The sequence below is a fragment of the Ptychodera flava genome, chromosome 14 (genome assembly GCF_041260155.1).
Source record: "Ptychodera flava strain L36383 chromosome 14, AS_Pfla_20210202, whole genome shotgun sequence".
Classification (NCBI taxonomy): domain Eukaryota; kingdom Metazoa; phylum Hemichordata; class Enteropneusta; family Ptychoderidae; genus Ptychodera; species Ptychodera flava.
Window position 1 is genome coordinate 23,578,355 of NC_091941.1, and position 15,338 is coordinate 23,593,692.

The 15,338-nt window shown below is 43.8% G+C and overlaps 1 protein-coding gene across 1 annotated transcript; it reads left to right on the forward strand.

The window, feature by feature from the left end:
- Positions 1 to 862: 862 nt before the first annotated feature.
- LOC139149831 (delta-like protein B) lies at positions 863 to 14,888 on the forward strand. Its single transcript, XM_070721827.1, has 11 exons — positions 863 to 1,681; positions 1,912 to 2,205; positions 2,711 to 2,780; positions 4,973 to 5,242; positions 8,435 to 8,495; positions 9,398 to 9,528; positions 9,773 to 9,942; positions 10,825 to 11,038; positions 11,347 to 12,604; positions 13,262 to 13,361; positions 13,977 to 14,888. The coding sequence occupies exons 1-11, from the start codon at positions 1,610 to 1,612 to the stop codon at positions 13,980 to 13,982; spliced, it is 2,646 nt and encodes an 881-aa protein (XP_070577928.1). The 5' UTR covers positions 863 to 1,609; the 3' UTR covers positions 13,983 to 14,888.
- Positions 14,889 to 15,338: the final 450 nt, after the last annotated feature.

Below are 15,338 nucleotides of genomic sequence, written 5' to 3' on the forward strand. Positions count from 1 at the left end.
AGGGGGCAATTCTTCATAAAAGCTTTACCATGCTCATAATTCGAATCAGTACTAAGGTTGTGACCTCATCTCATACAATGCACAAACTCTTCTGAGGGGTAACATTGAACGACTTTGTCTTCCGACAAATGTGACAAAAGTTCAGGAATGGCGTCCAAGAATGATTCTGAATTAGAAAACACACGTTTTTTTTGTCGCCCTGGCCATTGACACAAGTTCAAACGCTTCGTCACCATAAAAGAGGCGCGAATCCTCGTTTTTATCTCCGGCCAGAATGCCCTCTCAAAAAAAAAATCTTATCACCTTTCGTATTAGCATATAAAAAGGGTCGGCTTCTTCAGTTACGAAAGGTTCCTGTCAAGCCTGATTGGATAGGGGCGTGTCTACAACGGTACGAGCCAATGTCTGGAGGCCATTTACCGGCCATATATGGTCAATTGTTGTTGACATAGGGGACGAAGCCCTTCACAAAAGCCGGCAGGTGCGCCGATGTTTTAGAGAGCAGCTGACCATACAATATCGCCTTGGTAGAACAAAGCGGCTCCATGACTATTATGTACCTTCGTTGATGAGGGGCACGCGAGCGGAGACAAAAACCCAGTTTTTAAAAGCCCGCGAATTGTGTAAATTGTTGTGACCATGGCTGGTTCGACAAAATCATTACAAACCTCCGAGGCGACAACTTATTTTTTTCATAGGTGGCTGGGCCCCCACCCAACAGCATCCTCCGGAACACGAAATAAAAAAGTTTGAGGAAACTTTTAAGACAGTTGTCAGGGGGCATAGTTGTGATGTCAGGCGGGGGATGGGCTCTAATGTTCTGAAGATTTTAAAAAGTCGCTGGTTGTGAATTTGTAACAGTGTAGTGAGGGGCAACACACAGCAGATGTACCAAAGCACTCCATTCATGACTGTAGGTGACAAACTGGGTAATTAAAAATAGCGCTGTGTCGAAGGGGGGCTTGACTATACCCAGCTCAGCACCGCCCATTGGCTGGATTGTTCCACTGAATTGTTGCATTGTCTAGGACGAACAACGAATCTGACAGATTGGGCGATAATATTATGCTAATGTTATGCAGCCGTTAACCGTATAAGTAGAGGGGATCCTGATTTTCGGACACTCCATGCATCTAGCTGTGTAAGTGAAACATCGTCGCTCGTTCCTCCGCGGAAAAGTGCACCGTCACCAAATATTTGGCCTTTCATCCACGTTGAGGTCAGCACCAAGGGAAGAAATTCGAATGTCAGCACAACGGGATATTTATTCGTTCTCGAAAACCGGATAATATATAACCGCGGACAGCAACTGCTTGCCATTTTTGTGGATTGTTACACTACACAGCGTAATTTCAACGCAGTTTGTCAAGTTTTACAATATCGAAGCCATTAGCGATTGACTGGGATTTATCGTGTTTAGCGGTGTGTAGTAGTACGCTACTCTGTGAGCAGTATACCGCCACGCGCCTCAATCCAGTATCATTGCTTTGGCTGCCAATCACCCCAGCGGAGGCGGAGCCTTGAACAAAGAGTCAGCTACGCGGATCGAGTGCGAGGCTGGCTAGAAGAGAATCGGAGAGAACAGATCGAACCGCGAACAATAACAACCATGGTGGGATTGGTTGTGTCGCGGAGTTCGGGACAAATTTTAGCAGTATGTCTATTGTCAGTTTTAACACAGGTGAGTAGAGGCAATATTTTCGCAAAAAACCCGTAATTTTGGCGATATTTTTGAGGCGTAATATGAGGAGCTCTGGATAAAATAACGTATGTGTTATGAATGTGTATATGTGCGTGTGGCATGTGTACGTAATACAGTGTACGACAGCATAGTGCTATTGCCTATTCAAACCAACGTGGGTATCTCATCTCACGCGCTCTCCCTCTCTTTGCTCCCGTTCGTATCCGTAGGTGTCGGGTACGATTTTCCAACTCAAACTCGTGTCTTTTGCGAACGACCAAGGGAAGAACGTCAGCGGTCAGTGCTGCAGCGGATCACCGTCGGCCAACACGTGCGAGTCGCCTTGCAGGACCTTCTTCCGAGTTTGCCTGAAAAATTACCAAGCCCAAATATCCACCGACGATGCGTGCATCTTCGGTGAAGCTGAAACGCCAGTTCTGGGTAATAACAGTTTCGTAATTCCCGTATCGGACGCAGGCCTGTTTGCCAACCCCATCAGAATGCCGTTAGATTTCACATGGCCGGTGAGTAAATGCGTGGGTTGACAATTTTTTATGCTTGAGCGAGTGTGTGTATGTGAGCATCGTAATATCGCTTTAACTATTGCGGATTGCTATTTTGTAGCGAATGTAAACTGACTGGACTGTCTATTTATTGATAGAATTTGCATTATGAGTGCAAACAATCCTTCATCCGTGGCCAGTGCTTCAGCCGCAGCAACGGTACAATCTTTACACACACATTTGACACTTTCGAGAGAAAAAAAATGCTGGCAAAACACGGAACCCTCGTTGGAAACGTCAGCCACAAAGTGATGCATAAGCTGCATTTTGCCCGTTTTCAACATGTTGTTTTGCATGGATAAATTTCACGTAACCGCGCCCACACCGTACGCAACGAAAGCACTGCAATTAATATTGCCAAATTTCGGCCAATGTTCCAAACGTCTCGATTTTTTCCCAAAAAATTGTTATCTTTCACAGTTCCTGGCCCGGTAAGTCACTTTTGTATACGTGTTGTCATTTTCAGGATACGTTTTCCCTCATCATCGAGGCTTTCCATAGCAATGCAGTCGGTCCCAGCGGTTTCCCTGATCCAGGTAGGTGTCTGTTCGTCGCATTTTGATGTACGAAATCACCCAACATGGGTCCTCAGTACAGTGTTAACCGACTTTTTATTCGTGCCAGGGTCTTTCTGTTTCGCCCCGCTTCCTCTTAATTTTAGCGTCTACCACCAAACCGCGTTTATCTTGTCAAATGCACTTAATTAGTTCATTTGCATTTTGCTAATTAAATTTCAAATGCAAAACAATCCCTGTCATTCACCTTTTAGCCCGGGCTGTCTATTTTCCCTTTAAAATCTGGAATAATATTGATGACTTCGTTTTCAATGGAATTTCCCCAACTCTCGTATTTTCTCTGTCGTTTTGCTTGTTTTAGCGACGCGATTTTGCTTTGATCCGCTGTGCAAGCACAAACGAAATTTGCCCCCCATGCTGGTTTGTGTGCACTGTCATGTCAGAAGCAAATGCAGAGCCAGTGACGTAGGGCCCTATAGGCTCAATATGTGTCGCGAAGGTTTTCGACGCCAAGGAAACTCGCGTTACCCCGCCTTCCAACGTTGGGGCCACTAGGGCTTTCGAATATCCAAGAACAATGTGTACCTTTTCGAGTTACCGCAATATGTTGTCTGTCAACCACCTATGTGTAAGGGGACCCCTGTGCAAATGAGCGTGGGATACCACTTCGGTTCTATGGGAAACTGCATGACAGTTCTTTTCCATGACTAAGCTATGAAGCCAACCTGATTTTTTTTAACCCTGAGAGAAAAGTTTTTTGACACTTATGGTTCAATCGGGAGAGCGTTAACTTTGAGATTCCGCATGGATGTGTCAGAATGCGTAAACGAAGTAGTCAGTGGTGTACCCAAAGAATTCAACGTATAGCTGCCTGTCATGTTTTTACGGGACTCGGTGGTCTCCTGTAACGGTATTCGAGTCTGCGCAATCGCCCGGGTTTTTTAGGAGCTCAAGGCTGGTAACGTTTTCCGGTGTCTTTGGCGGGCGATTTTTGCGAATGAAATTGGCATGAGGTTAAATGGAGGTCATGGCGACATGTTATTTTTTTAAACGCGACATCGCGGGAAAAAATATTTTTTACTAATTTTAGGAAATGGTCGAATAATAACCGCCCTTGTTTTATATCTGGATCAGTTGGTTGACCCGTAGCTACCTGAAACATTTTTTAAGATCTTCCTTAAGAACCCATACAATGCCAGCAGACTGTCAATAGACGTGAATAGCTGAACGCATTCACGGTGCTCGGTAAAAAGACTGAACAGCTGCCAACGCAAAACAAAGAGGTCATTTTGAAGATACTCCAGAGGCGCTCTCACAGTCAGGGTCAGTCTTGGCAGAGTGACGCTATAGGCTGTCAACGCCCAGTACACTGAAATATTTCATTGCCCCAACTGCCTGCTCAGTAGAATAAATTAATATCACGAGACGTTGAGAGTGCTGTCCCCTTTGCAAGTTGTCTTCCGCCTATGTTCGGGGAAAAAACTACGAGCTGTCATTCTCGCTAAGGGTAATATTTCGCACAAAGGTCATTTGTGAAAGGGAAAACTTTAAGTTCCTAACTCTACAATGAAAGTTCCGTCTAAAACTCGACGCTGTGAGGGCATACCCGCAGGATTGTGTGACCGTTAACAGATGGCTGGATACTGTTTTTTTCATATCACTCCACTTCATGATAATTACAAGCTAGTGGTAGCTAAAGGAAAATACCATGGCCGATGTCACCCATGCGTGATGACGTCTCCAAACTGCCGCCATGGCCCATTTCTTTCGATCAAAGGCACTACAGAAAGCGGTCTTTGCTCGACTGACTGGGAACCCCCCGTCGGCTGGATTTCAAACCTACTCGCTAGTCATGCCTGCGCCCGCTTTCACAAGCGTTCTTCTTGTACCTCTTATCACGGTCATTGAGAAATGCGCCGCACTACAAGAATGCAATCTTGAAATCAAATGGGTTTTACCACGACTGTTTACAGGAATGCGATACAGGCCCCTGTCTCACTTCAGCTGGCCCCCACACACCTGTCGTAACCGAAGACCCCGGTTATCAACCCCCTGTCTTTCCCCCGTGCTCTCCTTATCGCACAATCAAACAGGTGGGGATGTCTTCTGAACACCTCAAAAAGTATTACGCAGACGGGAGCGGAACAGAAGATACTCTCTCTTTGCCAGCAACCATGCACACCTAACTGTATAATTCTTTGTTTTCTTTGAAGGGAGTCCCCGTAACCTAATAGCAAGACTGGCTGTGCAGCGATTTGCCCCCGTCGGTAATAACTGGACCCAGGAAACATTTCAGAGCGAACACGTTGAGTTGGCATATGCATTTCGCATAATATGTGGGGAGCATTACTACGGGGACAGATGCACGAGGTTCTGTAAACCAAGGGACGACTCCCTCGGACATTATACCTGCGATGAACACGGAAACAAAATGTGTTTGCCAGGATGGAGAGGGGATTCCCAGGCACAATACTGTACAATACGTAAGTATATCTGTATTCAACTAATCAACAGCTCTGTGTAGCCAAGGTCATCTTAATACCATGTTCAATACCTTCTCCCTCCCCCCTCACACTTAATCCGAAGCGAATCGCACCGAGTAGTTGATACATCGTCCAACTATATGCTTACTGTCAAGTATTGGCGCGAACTCTCTACAAGCCGCAGGCGAAAGAAGGTCATGGGTCGAAAGGGCAAACGTGCGTACCAGAGTAGTGTCAAATCACAAAGAAACCAGCGGTTGGCCCCTGGATACCAATATTCGCCGTGCTATTGCCCTTAAGCGAGAAACTATACTTTTATCCATATTGCACACTGCATTTTTTTTCGACATTTATTTCGGATGTTATATATAGAATTTGACATAATAGCGTCCTACTATTTGAATCTGGCTGACATAACAGAACTAGTGTGTGATGGTCACGGTGATGCACGGGTTGTTAAAATGAGACTGCAAAAATTGACAGATAAATATAACACACGTTCGGAGGTATTTTATATCGACAACATCTGTTGCCCACGTCCGCCAATCATATAGCAGAATGTACATATCGGTAATCGACTGTATTCCTTGGGATTATGGCCGCCACATTATTGTTGAAAGTGTGTACATATTTCTAATCTAAGTGAAAATCCGCTGACCCAGTTTAAACGATAAAACTGTTTCTCCTGACACGACTTTTTGGCATATTTTATAGTCCCCGTTCTGTTACACCTAGACGACACTAAGTTATGTCGAATTTCTAACGGGTTCCTTCTCACAGTGTCGCGTAAATAAAAAAAAAACGTTCTTGCGCCATCCATCTTTGGCAGTAGTTTGTTAAGGACTGTGATATATGTCCCTTCGTTTGAATGCAGACTGAACAATGCTTTTCAATGGCGCATTTAAAGTCTCGTTTAGAAATGGACAGTGATACGACCAAGTCTGTTCAACAAACCAGCTATACATTTGTCGACCAGCAATCCCTCGGCGGAAGGCCTGTTGATTTAACTTGGTATGAAAAAATTAACATCTTTCAATTTGGTTAGACCCCTTAATGCTCCTATCTTCGAACGGTGACAGCCATAAACCATAATTGCTGAGGTATTCCGCGATAACAAATAATTATGACATGGCTGCAAATGTCAAAACATTGTGTATCACTTTATTTGCAGCAAATTCTCCCGAGCGAGTGCATTCTGGTCAGGAGAGTAAAAACGTTCCGGCATCCTAGATATTGCTGACAAATGGAGCCGGCTCCAGTCATCGATGAATAGATCGGCGTATGCAAATAGAACCCATGCAGTCAATGATCAGTAAAGTTTGTATGAGACAAGTCACAAACGTCCTTTGTGCTTTCACCAATTTACTTCTTTGGTTCAGAAACAGGGGCACATTTAGGCAAATAGTTGTGAGGCGAAAATGGAACGACGCGTGCCAAATTTGAATGCGAAGGCGAAAAGAGATAAAGCCTGCACGCTTGGTTGTAGAGTTGATTCGTTCTTATTACGACGCCAACATTTTTTTTTACCAAGAATCAAATTTCCACTCGCTCCGGGTGTGTTTACAAGTGAGCAAGAGGACGGTCCCAGTTGGCTTTTACTTGCCATGGCTCGTTTCAAAACCATCGGTCGCAGCAGTCAACTTATTTCACCCTGTGTATTTGGCTTGACATTGCATACCGCTGGCATAGAGTTCATTCACTTTGGTATGAAATGTAGTCCCTGTCGCGGTTGGCTTGACATGCCGAGATATAACTGAGATATAGCTAAACAATTATATACACGAACGTGACCAAAAATTTACTTTTCCTGTCATGTCGTTTCGAGAAAGGTTAAAGCCATGCAACAACCCCCCTTTTTTTCCTATCCCAATTTATTTTGATGCACATGTCGTATAGTCCTTGAAACATGATAAATGGGATCAGCAGCTTAGTTACTAGGCGCTGACATTCATAAAACATAGCTCAGTATTTAGGGCAGCAATTAAATTTGATGAAATGCCGTCAGGTGTTCGATTGGAGCGATCGCCTTAGTGACTTGGTTAGGGTTTATACTTCGACCCCTACTGATTACGACTCCTGAAGAAACGAATATTGACAGGTGAGTCGCGTGCCTGCTCGCGAGTCACGCCGCTCTTCTTCAGCGAAACAAATCCCATAGTTCGCTCTAAGCAATTTTTTTTTCGAGAGGTCTATGTTCGCGGTACCGACCGAGGTTAGAGCCGCGTGTTGTTTAACCCCGTACAAGTGTGGTCGCCGACTGAGTGGATTTCTCGTCCAACCTCCGCGGGGTGTTTAAGCTAACTGAACGCTGTTGACATACAAGTATACTGGTATCACCAGCGAAATCCTCGTGTCGCGTGCCGTCTGTTAGTGTAGATTAGATCGCGATAGACGTGTCAAAGTACCGTTGGGGTTCGATCGCCGGGAAGCTCCACCGGCCGCCGTGTTTACTCCCAGCGCTATAGCAACGTCATCAAGAATCTGACATAATTACATGCCAAAGCCAATGGTGTGCTGGCGCGTGCCAAGATGTACGTTTTCTTCGTCGCCGATCATCAAGGAGTGAATGCAGGTCGCTCCTCGCTCCTCCTCAATGCATGGCAGCTGCCTGCATAACATTAGCATGCCAAATAGGGTGGCTCCATGTTTTGTTGGTCGACAATCGAGACAGCTGTCGCGCGTTAGATACTGAAAATCACCGCGTAAAGTACGGCGGCAGCTGCCAATAGAATTCTACTACACCGATGTTTCGATGTTATTCATGCTTTGAAAAGAGCTAAGAAATTCTAGCACCTCGCAACTGATCCCAGCTCAATGCATGGAAAACAAAAGGACCCATTCAACACGTGTCTTCGACTGTCTCCACGCAATAATGGGAGATTGTCGTCGGCATTCCGACGCTCACTTTTTCTCCAGTACCTGCAGAAAAATGCCCGTTTTTAATTCGAGTGATTACGTGCCACGTTTGAATGACCTTGGCCCCCATGTTGTAATCATGAGAGAACGTGATAGTGGGGTAATGAAACGACCAACTCACAAAACATCTCTCAGGAGGTCAAGGCATGATTAATTTCTTTTAATTTAGCGAAAATTCTCGTCTACTAATAAACGATTTTCCGTGACAGTCGCGCTTCCTTATATATTAAACATTTTTTAACCTTTATTTTTCTCTCGTTATTTTCTCCTCAACAGCGATATGTAAAGAAGGTTGCCACGCCGAATATGGTCAGTGTCGAGTTCCCGGCGAATGCGAGTAAGTAAAATTTCTTTCGAGAACTTTAGTGTATCTCTTGAAGGAGGCAGCACATAGATCTAAAAAGCCTTGTTTTTGTGTCGATTCATTTCAAGGTTGGGAAACTTCGTTTTGCTCAAGTGTATCAGCCAGTTTTGCTTTCCCCCTGTTGTATTTGTAACTCTAGCACACCACTCTAGCGAGTCTCTATTACGGTCTATTCAAGTGGTACACTTCACCTAACATCATATTGGAGTAGCTTGTCGGACAGCAACAATCTTAACCTTTGAAAGCCGAGACGTTTTGAAACTGGGAAAGCTGAGCTTCCCGAATCCGGTGGCAATAAACTCAACTGACCTTATCAAATGGGTTTGTTGTGATGTTCATGATAAGAGCCCCCCCCCCCCCGCCACAAATCTCTCCTGCCCTAACCCCAAGCTATGGCGAGGAACTGAAAACTGGCGGCAGAGACCCCTAGATTTTATGAAATCATATGCAAAAGCATCACAACAAATTTCGAAATTTCATCGTTCAGTGATAAGGATAGACTCTCGGAGTGAAAGTATGCGGGTTGAAAATACCTCGCCTTGCGAGTATTCCAACAATTCAAGTTATAACGTTTTACACTCTCAAACGATAACAAGGCCAAACCATAACGTACACATCACGAACCGAACACGGTTTCAGCAATGTACTGCCCGAAGAGCTATGCCTTGGTCGCCACTTTATCACAACGCGTACCGCGTGTCGCCTTTGAACCTTTTTTAGGGGCATTCCTCGCATATCTGGGAGACGGGACAGCAGATAGACGCTTTATTTCTCAGAGCAAACTCGACAAACCGTGTACGAGTACATTTTTAATAGCCTCAGTGTGGTCCCTTTCGCTAAACTTGCACTTACAATATTTATTCTGTCTCCGTCAGGTGTCGCTCTGGATGGCAGGGAGAATTCTGCGATGAATGCCAAGTGTTCCCGGGATGTCAACACGGATATTGCGATGGTCCATTCAAATGTGAATGCTTCGAAGGCTGGGGTGGCACATTCTGCAATCAAGGTAAGCTCTATCACATTTACGTGCAAGAGTTACACCGGCTTGGTTTCATTCCGCATCACTTTAACCAAGTCGTCGCCATGGCAACTACCTCGAGAAGGGCTGTGGCATTGGCAACAAGCTTGACAAGGGCAGCCATCTTTAGTCGGGGAATATATAAAAACCGATTTATTTAGAAGTGCTTTTGTTGCTACCTTTAAACCAGCTGTTTTGTGTGTTCTCATATTAAGTTATTCATCGTTTACAGATTTGGTTTTCTGCACCAACCATCACCCGTGTAGAAACGGCGGGACGTGCCACAACACTGGGTCCGGCAGTTACACGTGTACTTGTGGACCGGGCTATACCGGCAAAGACTGTGAAACCGAAATCGACAATTGCTTGGAGAACCCCTGTCAAAACGGCGGAGTGTGCCAGGTGAGAACGCCCCACCTCTTTCCCGCCTATTGACAGCACAGAGATAGTTCAAACCCAGGAAAATGACAGTCCACAAAAAAAACAATCTCTCGCTTATTGTACATACCCAGAGTTTTAACATTGAACAATCGATATACATGGTTTTAAATGGATTGTATTGATTTACTTGACTCCTGTCAAATGCTAATTGAAACCCTCTCTACAGCTGGTAATTCGAGATATTACATCTATGAAAATGCATGCAAAAGGAAAAACGACCAAAGAATTGTTTACCAATTATTTGCCAGCATATTGTCGGGGGAAGGGGTCACGGGTAGGCATTTTTTAAAAGGCGGGGATGGTATATTGATATGGAACCGATGAAATCGTTTGAGAAATGGTCATGCACACGCCCATTCATTTTTCTCACTTAAAAAGCTTTCTGAATCTCAGTAAATGCTTTCCAACAATGGTTCCTTGATAATTGACACTTGCACAGAGATGAAATATTGACTTGGATAGCGTCACGCAGTTTGGCTTATGGCTCAGTGCATTTCCCCTTTCGCGGGTGGCAATAATTATGTATTCCAAGTATGCATTTAGCATACATCAACTGCCATGCGCGTATCAATTTCTTAGCCTGTTGGTATTTCTTGTTAATAACATCGGGGACTCGTATTTTTTTTATTCTATGGGCTGACCACAAACTCGCACGTGTAAATTCTATGTAGGTCAGAGTCTACGCGACCTGGCGTGGTATAAGCGAGCGAAAAGTCTATAAAGCATTTGAGGAAATTACCGTACCCTTCAGTTAACATCATTCAATACTTTAGATGGCTTTTCCAGCAGACAATGTTTACTTGTCATATTTTAATGCAGTATGTTTGTTTTTATCTCTTGTAGAATCTAGTGAACGACTTTAGCTGCCAATGTCCTCCTGAGTTCACTGGCCTCCACTGCGAGATAAAAGTCGAGAGCTGTCTGGCGGAGCCGTGTATGAACGGAGGTACCTGTATAGGGGATGGTCTCGAGTTCCGCTGCGTATGTGCACCTGGTTTTACAGGGCTTAGATGCGACATGCAGAGTGATCACTGTGCCTCGTCACCATGTCAAAATGGTAAGTATGGCGGACCAAGGGTCCACTCAGATGCAAATATATTTTCCACTTTTCTAGGATTGTAAATTTTGAGGCAAACAATGCCAACTTCGTTTTATTTGACACCACGTCTTCTTGGTATCGTTCAAGTGTATTGATGGTTTGCGAAATTCGAGTACACGACCTGGCGGCTGAACCAGAAAGATCGATATTGAAATTAGAGTTCTTCTCAGAGTAGACTCAAATTTCCCGGTGGTAATATTTTATCCTCGACTTGCTACTTGACAGCCAGACTGACCTTGTTAATCTTTCTTTCATGACAATCGTAGGGGCGACGTGCACCGATGTAGGCGATACTTTTTCGTGCAAGTGCCTTTCCGGATATTATGGATTACACTGCGAAAACCACAGGGAATACTGCGACCCCAGCCCTTGCCAGAACGGAGCCACGTGTTACAACGATTTGCCGTCAGATACCTTTTACTGTCGGTGTTTACCTGGATACATCGGTCCCTTTTGCGAGACCGACTTCGACGAGTGCGAGTTGTTGCCCTGTGCCAACGGAGGCACCTGTTCGGACCTCCTTGACGACTTTGAGTGTGACTGTCCCGCGGGGTTCTCCGGCAAAGATTGCTCCATCCCTTTGGATCTGTGTGCCAGCGACCCGTGTCAGAACGGCGGCACGTGCGAAAATCACATCAACGGCTACACGTGTACGTGTCCGGAAGGTTTCTACGGCAGGAATTGCGATGACGAGGGAACCGAAGGAACAACCAGTGTGGCACCCCCAGAGCTCCCCCAGTCGACCTCTGAGGGTAGCCGTGAAGTTGGTCCAGTAACCACGACAACGGTGGCATCCAACACTGTGACTGTGGCTGCTTCGGTGTCCACCGTCGACGACGACGTCGACGTCATCTTAAAGGGAGCCGCCACCAAGGAATCTAAGGCCACCACCTCCGAACTCCAGACCTCGGCACCGACAACGACCGAGGAACTACCCCCGGCGATGGCAGCGGGGAGAAGGCTCTCCCTGTCAACCCTCCACTTGATCGCCATCATTGGATCAGTCGCCATCATTGTGCCTGTAGTCATCCTCACCATTATCTGTGTTGTGTACAGGAGGAGGAGGAAGCACCGATCCGGGGCAGAGTCCCCGGATGCTGAGAACAAAATGAACAATCGCAGATGCGAGAATGACTTAAAAGCTATGAAGGGCAAGGAGGTGGCCATGCCACCTTCCTCCATCAGCATTAAAGTGTGCAATGAGGAGTGTTCATCCTTAAAACAAACGAACAAAGAGCATCTCAAGAAGCTCAAAGAGTTTGAAAATGACTTCAAAGCCGAGAAGGCGTTGCAGCAAAATGCACAGCTCATCGGCCACGAACTTTCCTCAAAAGGCAATCACGGTATTGCCAAATCTGTAAATAGCGGAGAAAGCACTAGTAGGGACTTTAAAAGCTCCAAGAGGAAGCATTGGGAAGAATCTCCCGAAAGAGTCCAGTATCTGGACCCCAAAGACTCTGTACATTACAAAGTTAGCAACACAATTAAGGATCCTACCAGCAGAGATAAGGGTTCACAGAATAGGTAAGCTAATCGTTTTACTGTTGACTGGATATAGAACATCGTATTGTTACTATTTTAAGCGTCTGCATAATTTACCTTCCGCTAGGTAAATCTATCGAGCCGGAAAATGTGCACTTGGTGACAAATCGTGTTGTTTAGCTGTTTCTGTCAAGCCGCCGCCATATTGTTGGCATTATTTGCTTCGTCAGTTTTCCTGGCAAATAAAATTCTGTCAACAAATTGGCAAAAAGTGTAATACGGTCAGTCGAAAAAAGTTTCTAAAAAAACCAGTATGTTAATTGGTATAGAACAAAATCTCATGTAAAAGTGGCGTACAGCAATGTAAGCTTTATAATAAATGAGTGCGTAGACCACGCCAGAAACGAAAACCGATCTCAAAAAAGGGCGCTTTTATGTTGCCGTTCACTTGTAACGCCAGCCTTGGGATTCTCAGTACGAACGATTTGAGCACAATGGGGACGTTTTGTTTGCAGTGAAAAAGCCAACCTTTGAATATCGAGGCAGAGTGTTTTATACATGTGATTAAAAAGAGGCGAATTTTAAAGCGCTCTGCAAGGTCACAACGGCAGTCTGTCGCGTGCGTTCAACTCATCACGTAAATGAACAGCGTAAGCAACATCTGTTAATTTGCATCTTTCCCGCGTTTTTTTTTAACAGTGAGTGTTTAGACGTTTGCAGTACGTGGAAAGATGATCGCTCAGCAGAGTTCAGCGGCAATACAATATACATAGAAGACTGTCCCTCAAGAGCAACAGAGGTGAGCTTAAACATCATTATGAGAACTTTAGTCTTTGTTTTCACCTTCATTTGTACCAGAAGTGGACTTGTGTAAAACGGTGTAATAGACCCTAAAAACGAACCAGGATTTCCTGTGTGCATAAAGATATTTCGGGAGGCTCTTTAAATTTGCATACACATGAATAAGACAGTTACAGCGTTCATAAACATCTTTGTTCGTCATATGCATATTAATCTAAACATTTTATGCCATTATCGTTAGCTTTCAGTTCTATAATATCTTATTCCCATTTTTTAATCACTTTAGTCAAATGATGAATTTATTCAATCAGCAAAATATTGTTATCGATATGAAATTTGTGAACAAAAAATGAAATCATTTTTCTGTTCGAAGGGGTCATTTATCCCGGGCTGAGAAAAATAGGCGTTTCTGATAAACCTACCCTATTTAGATTCTCCTGGCGCAAACGTTTTCCTCATTTGCATAATTTAGCTCTTCAGTGACCTATTTAAAATCCTATTCAGGATCCATGTTCCAAAAACACTGCGGCTTAGTGTTTTTCTCAGTCTCATTCCAAATCAGTGTCCTTTTTTCCCTAATCGTAAGTTTTCTCATTTTTTTCCTCACCTGAAGGTTTGAAGAGAAATAGTTAATAACGAAGAGACCATCACAGTTATCGTAGCAGCTATGCAGCTTTCCTTGACGACGGTTACTGACGTTGATGAGAGCGGGGAAGGTCTGTCCGTGGAATTCAGCATTGTGTAGTGCCTTCTCCTCATAGAACTATTTATGCCGTTTTTCTACCACATTCCAAGAAGACAAAAAAGTTTTATTATTTAAAAAAGGAATTATCGGACATTCGGCTTTTAAAGCCTGGACATGTTTTTTGCTTTAGAAAAAAAAACCCGACCACATAGGACCAAAATGTTCATCCAAGACAACTGCCACTAGTCCAAAATTAGTATTCAATTACATTTTTTCTATGAAATTTGGTAAAAAAAATAACACAGCAATAAGCAATCAAAAGAGTACAAATCGATTGAAATATTTTATATATTTTTATGAGTTTAACATTTTAAAGAAATTGGTTGCTTTAATACAGAAATGAACATTACAAAATTTGAAAAAAAAGACGAAAATATCCAGAAGATTAGGTTGACAGGCTTACATATATAGTGCAACAGCAATGCCTTTTGGCAAGTGCTTTTTTTACAAAAAAATCCAAATCTTCACGTCATTGGTCACGTGTGCATGGAAATAGTATAAGTACTGGGTTTATACAAGCAGAGCTTTATAGATATTACATCCGTTGTTAAAATGACAGCATTTAGTGAAAACAATATTTCTTTCCACAATTGTGCTTGTGGGGGGACTACGTTTTTGTACATACTGTGTATATTTTGAGGGGGAACAAAGCAATTGTTGGAATGTATATAGACTTATATAATAACGTTATTACGATCTGCACATGTTGGCGTCAATTTCTGCCGATTGTTCTTGTTAATAATAAACGTCAAAAATTGACTATTTTTTCAAATATAGAAACTTTGCCGTCTTTAACATTTGTTACCTACCCCCCCCTCCCCAAACTCCTCGGATATTTATGATTTTGGAAGGGATTTCCTTCCGCTCCAATTCCGCATTTTTAAGGCGGACTGCAGAGAAAGAAAATTGCGATGTTTGTATTCTACCCGCCTTTTAACACCAGACTCTGTCCTTGATGGTCAAAACAGCTGAGACGAGAGATTTAAATTTAATGTTTGGCATTAAAATAATAAATAAGGACACATTGCATGCAATTCTATGACCACAGCATGCTGTACACGTATACGATCTAAATTAAAATTCAATACTATTTCAAAGCTGTTTTTCTGTCGTGTATGGACTTGGACCTCTTGGCTTCATTTCCTCTTCTTAAAATTGCATTGCTTTTACACTCTGTGGTTAAACTTCAGTTTTTGAAAACAAAGCGAATGTGTACGACCGATGGTTAAC

What these genes read in the sequence shown, in the direction of transcription:
- LOC139149831 (XM_070721827.1), top strand. Translation starts at nt 1,610, where the DNA reads ATGGTGGGATTGGTTGTGTCGCGGAGTTCGGGACAAATTTTAGCAGTA. An exon ending in CGTTAGATTTCACATGGCCG is followed by an intron (nt 2,206 to 2,710) that starts GTGAGTAAATGC and finishes TGTCATTTTCAG; the next exon opens with GATACGTTTTCCCTCATCAT. An exon ending in CGAGTTCCCGGCGAATGCGA is followed by an intron (nt 8,496 to 9,397) that starts GTAAGTAAAATT and finishes TGTCTCCGTCAG; the next exon opens with GTGTCGCTCTGGATGGCAGG.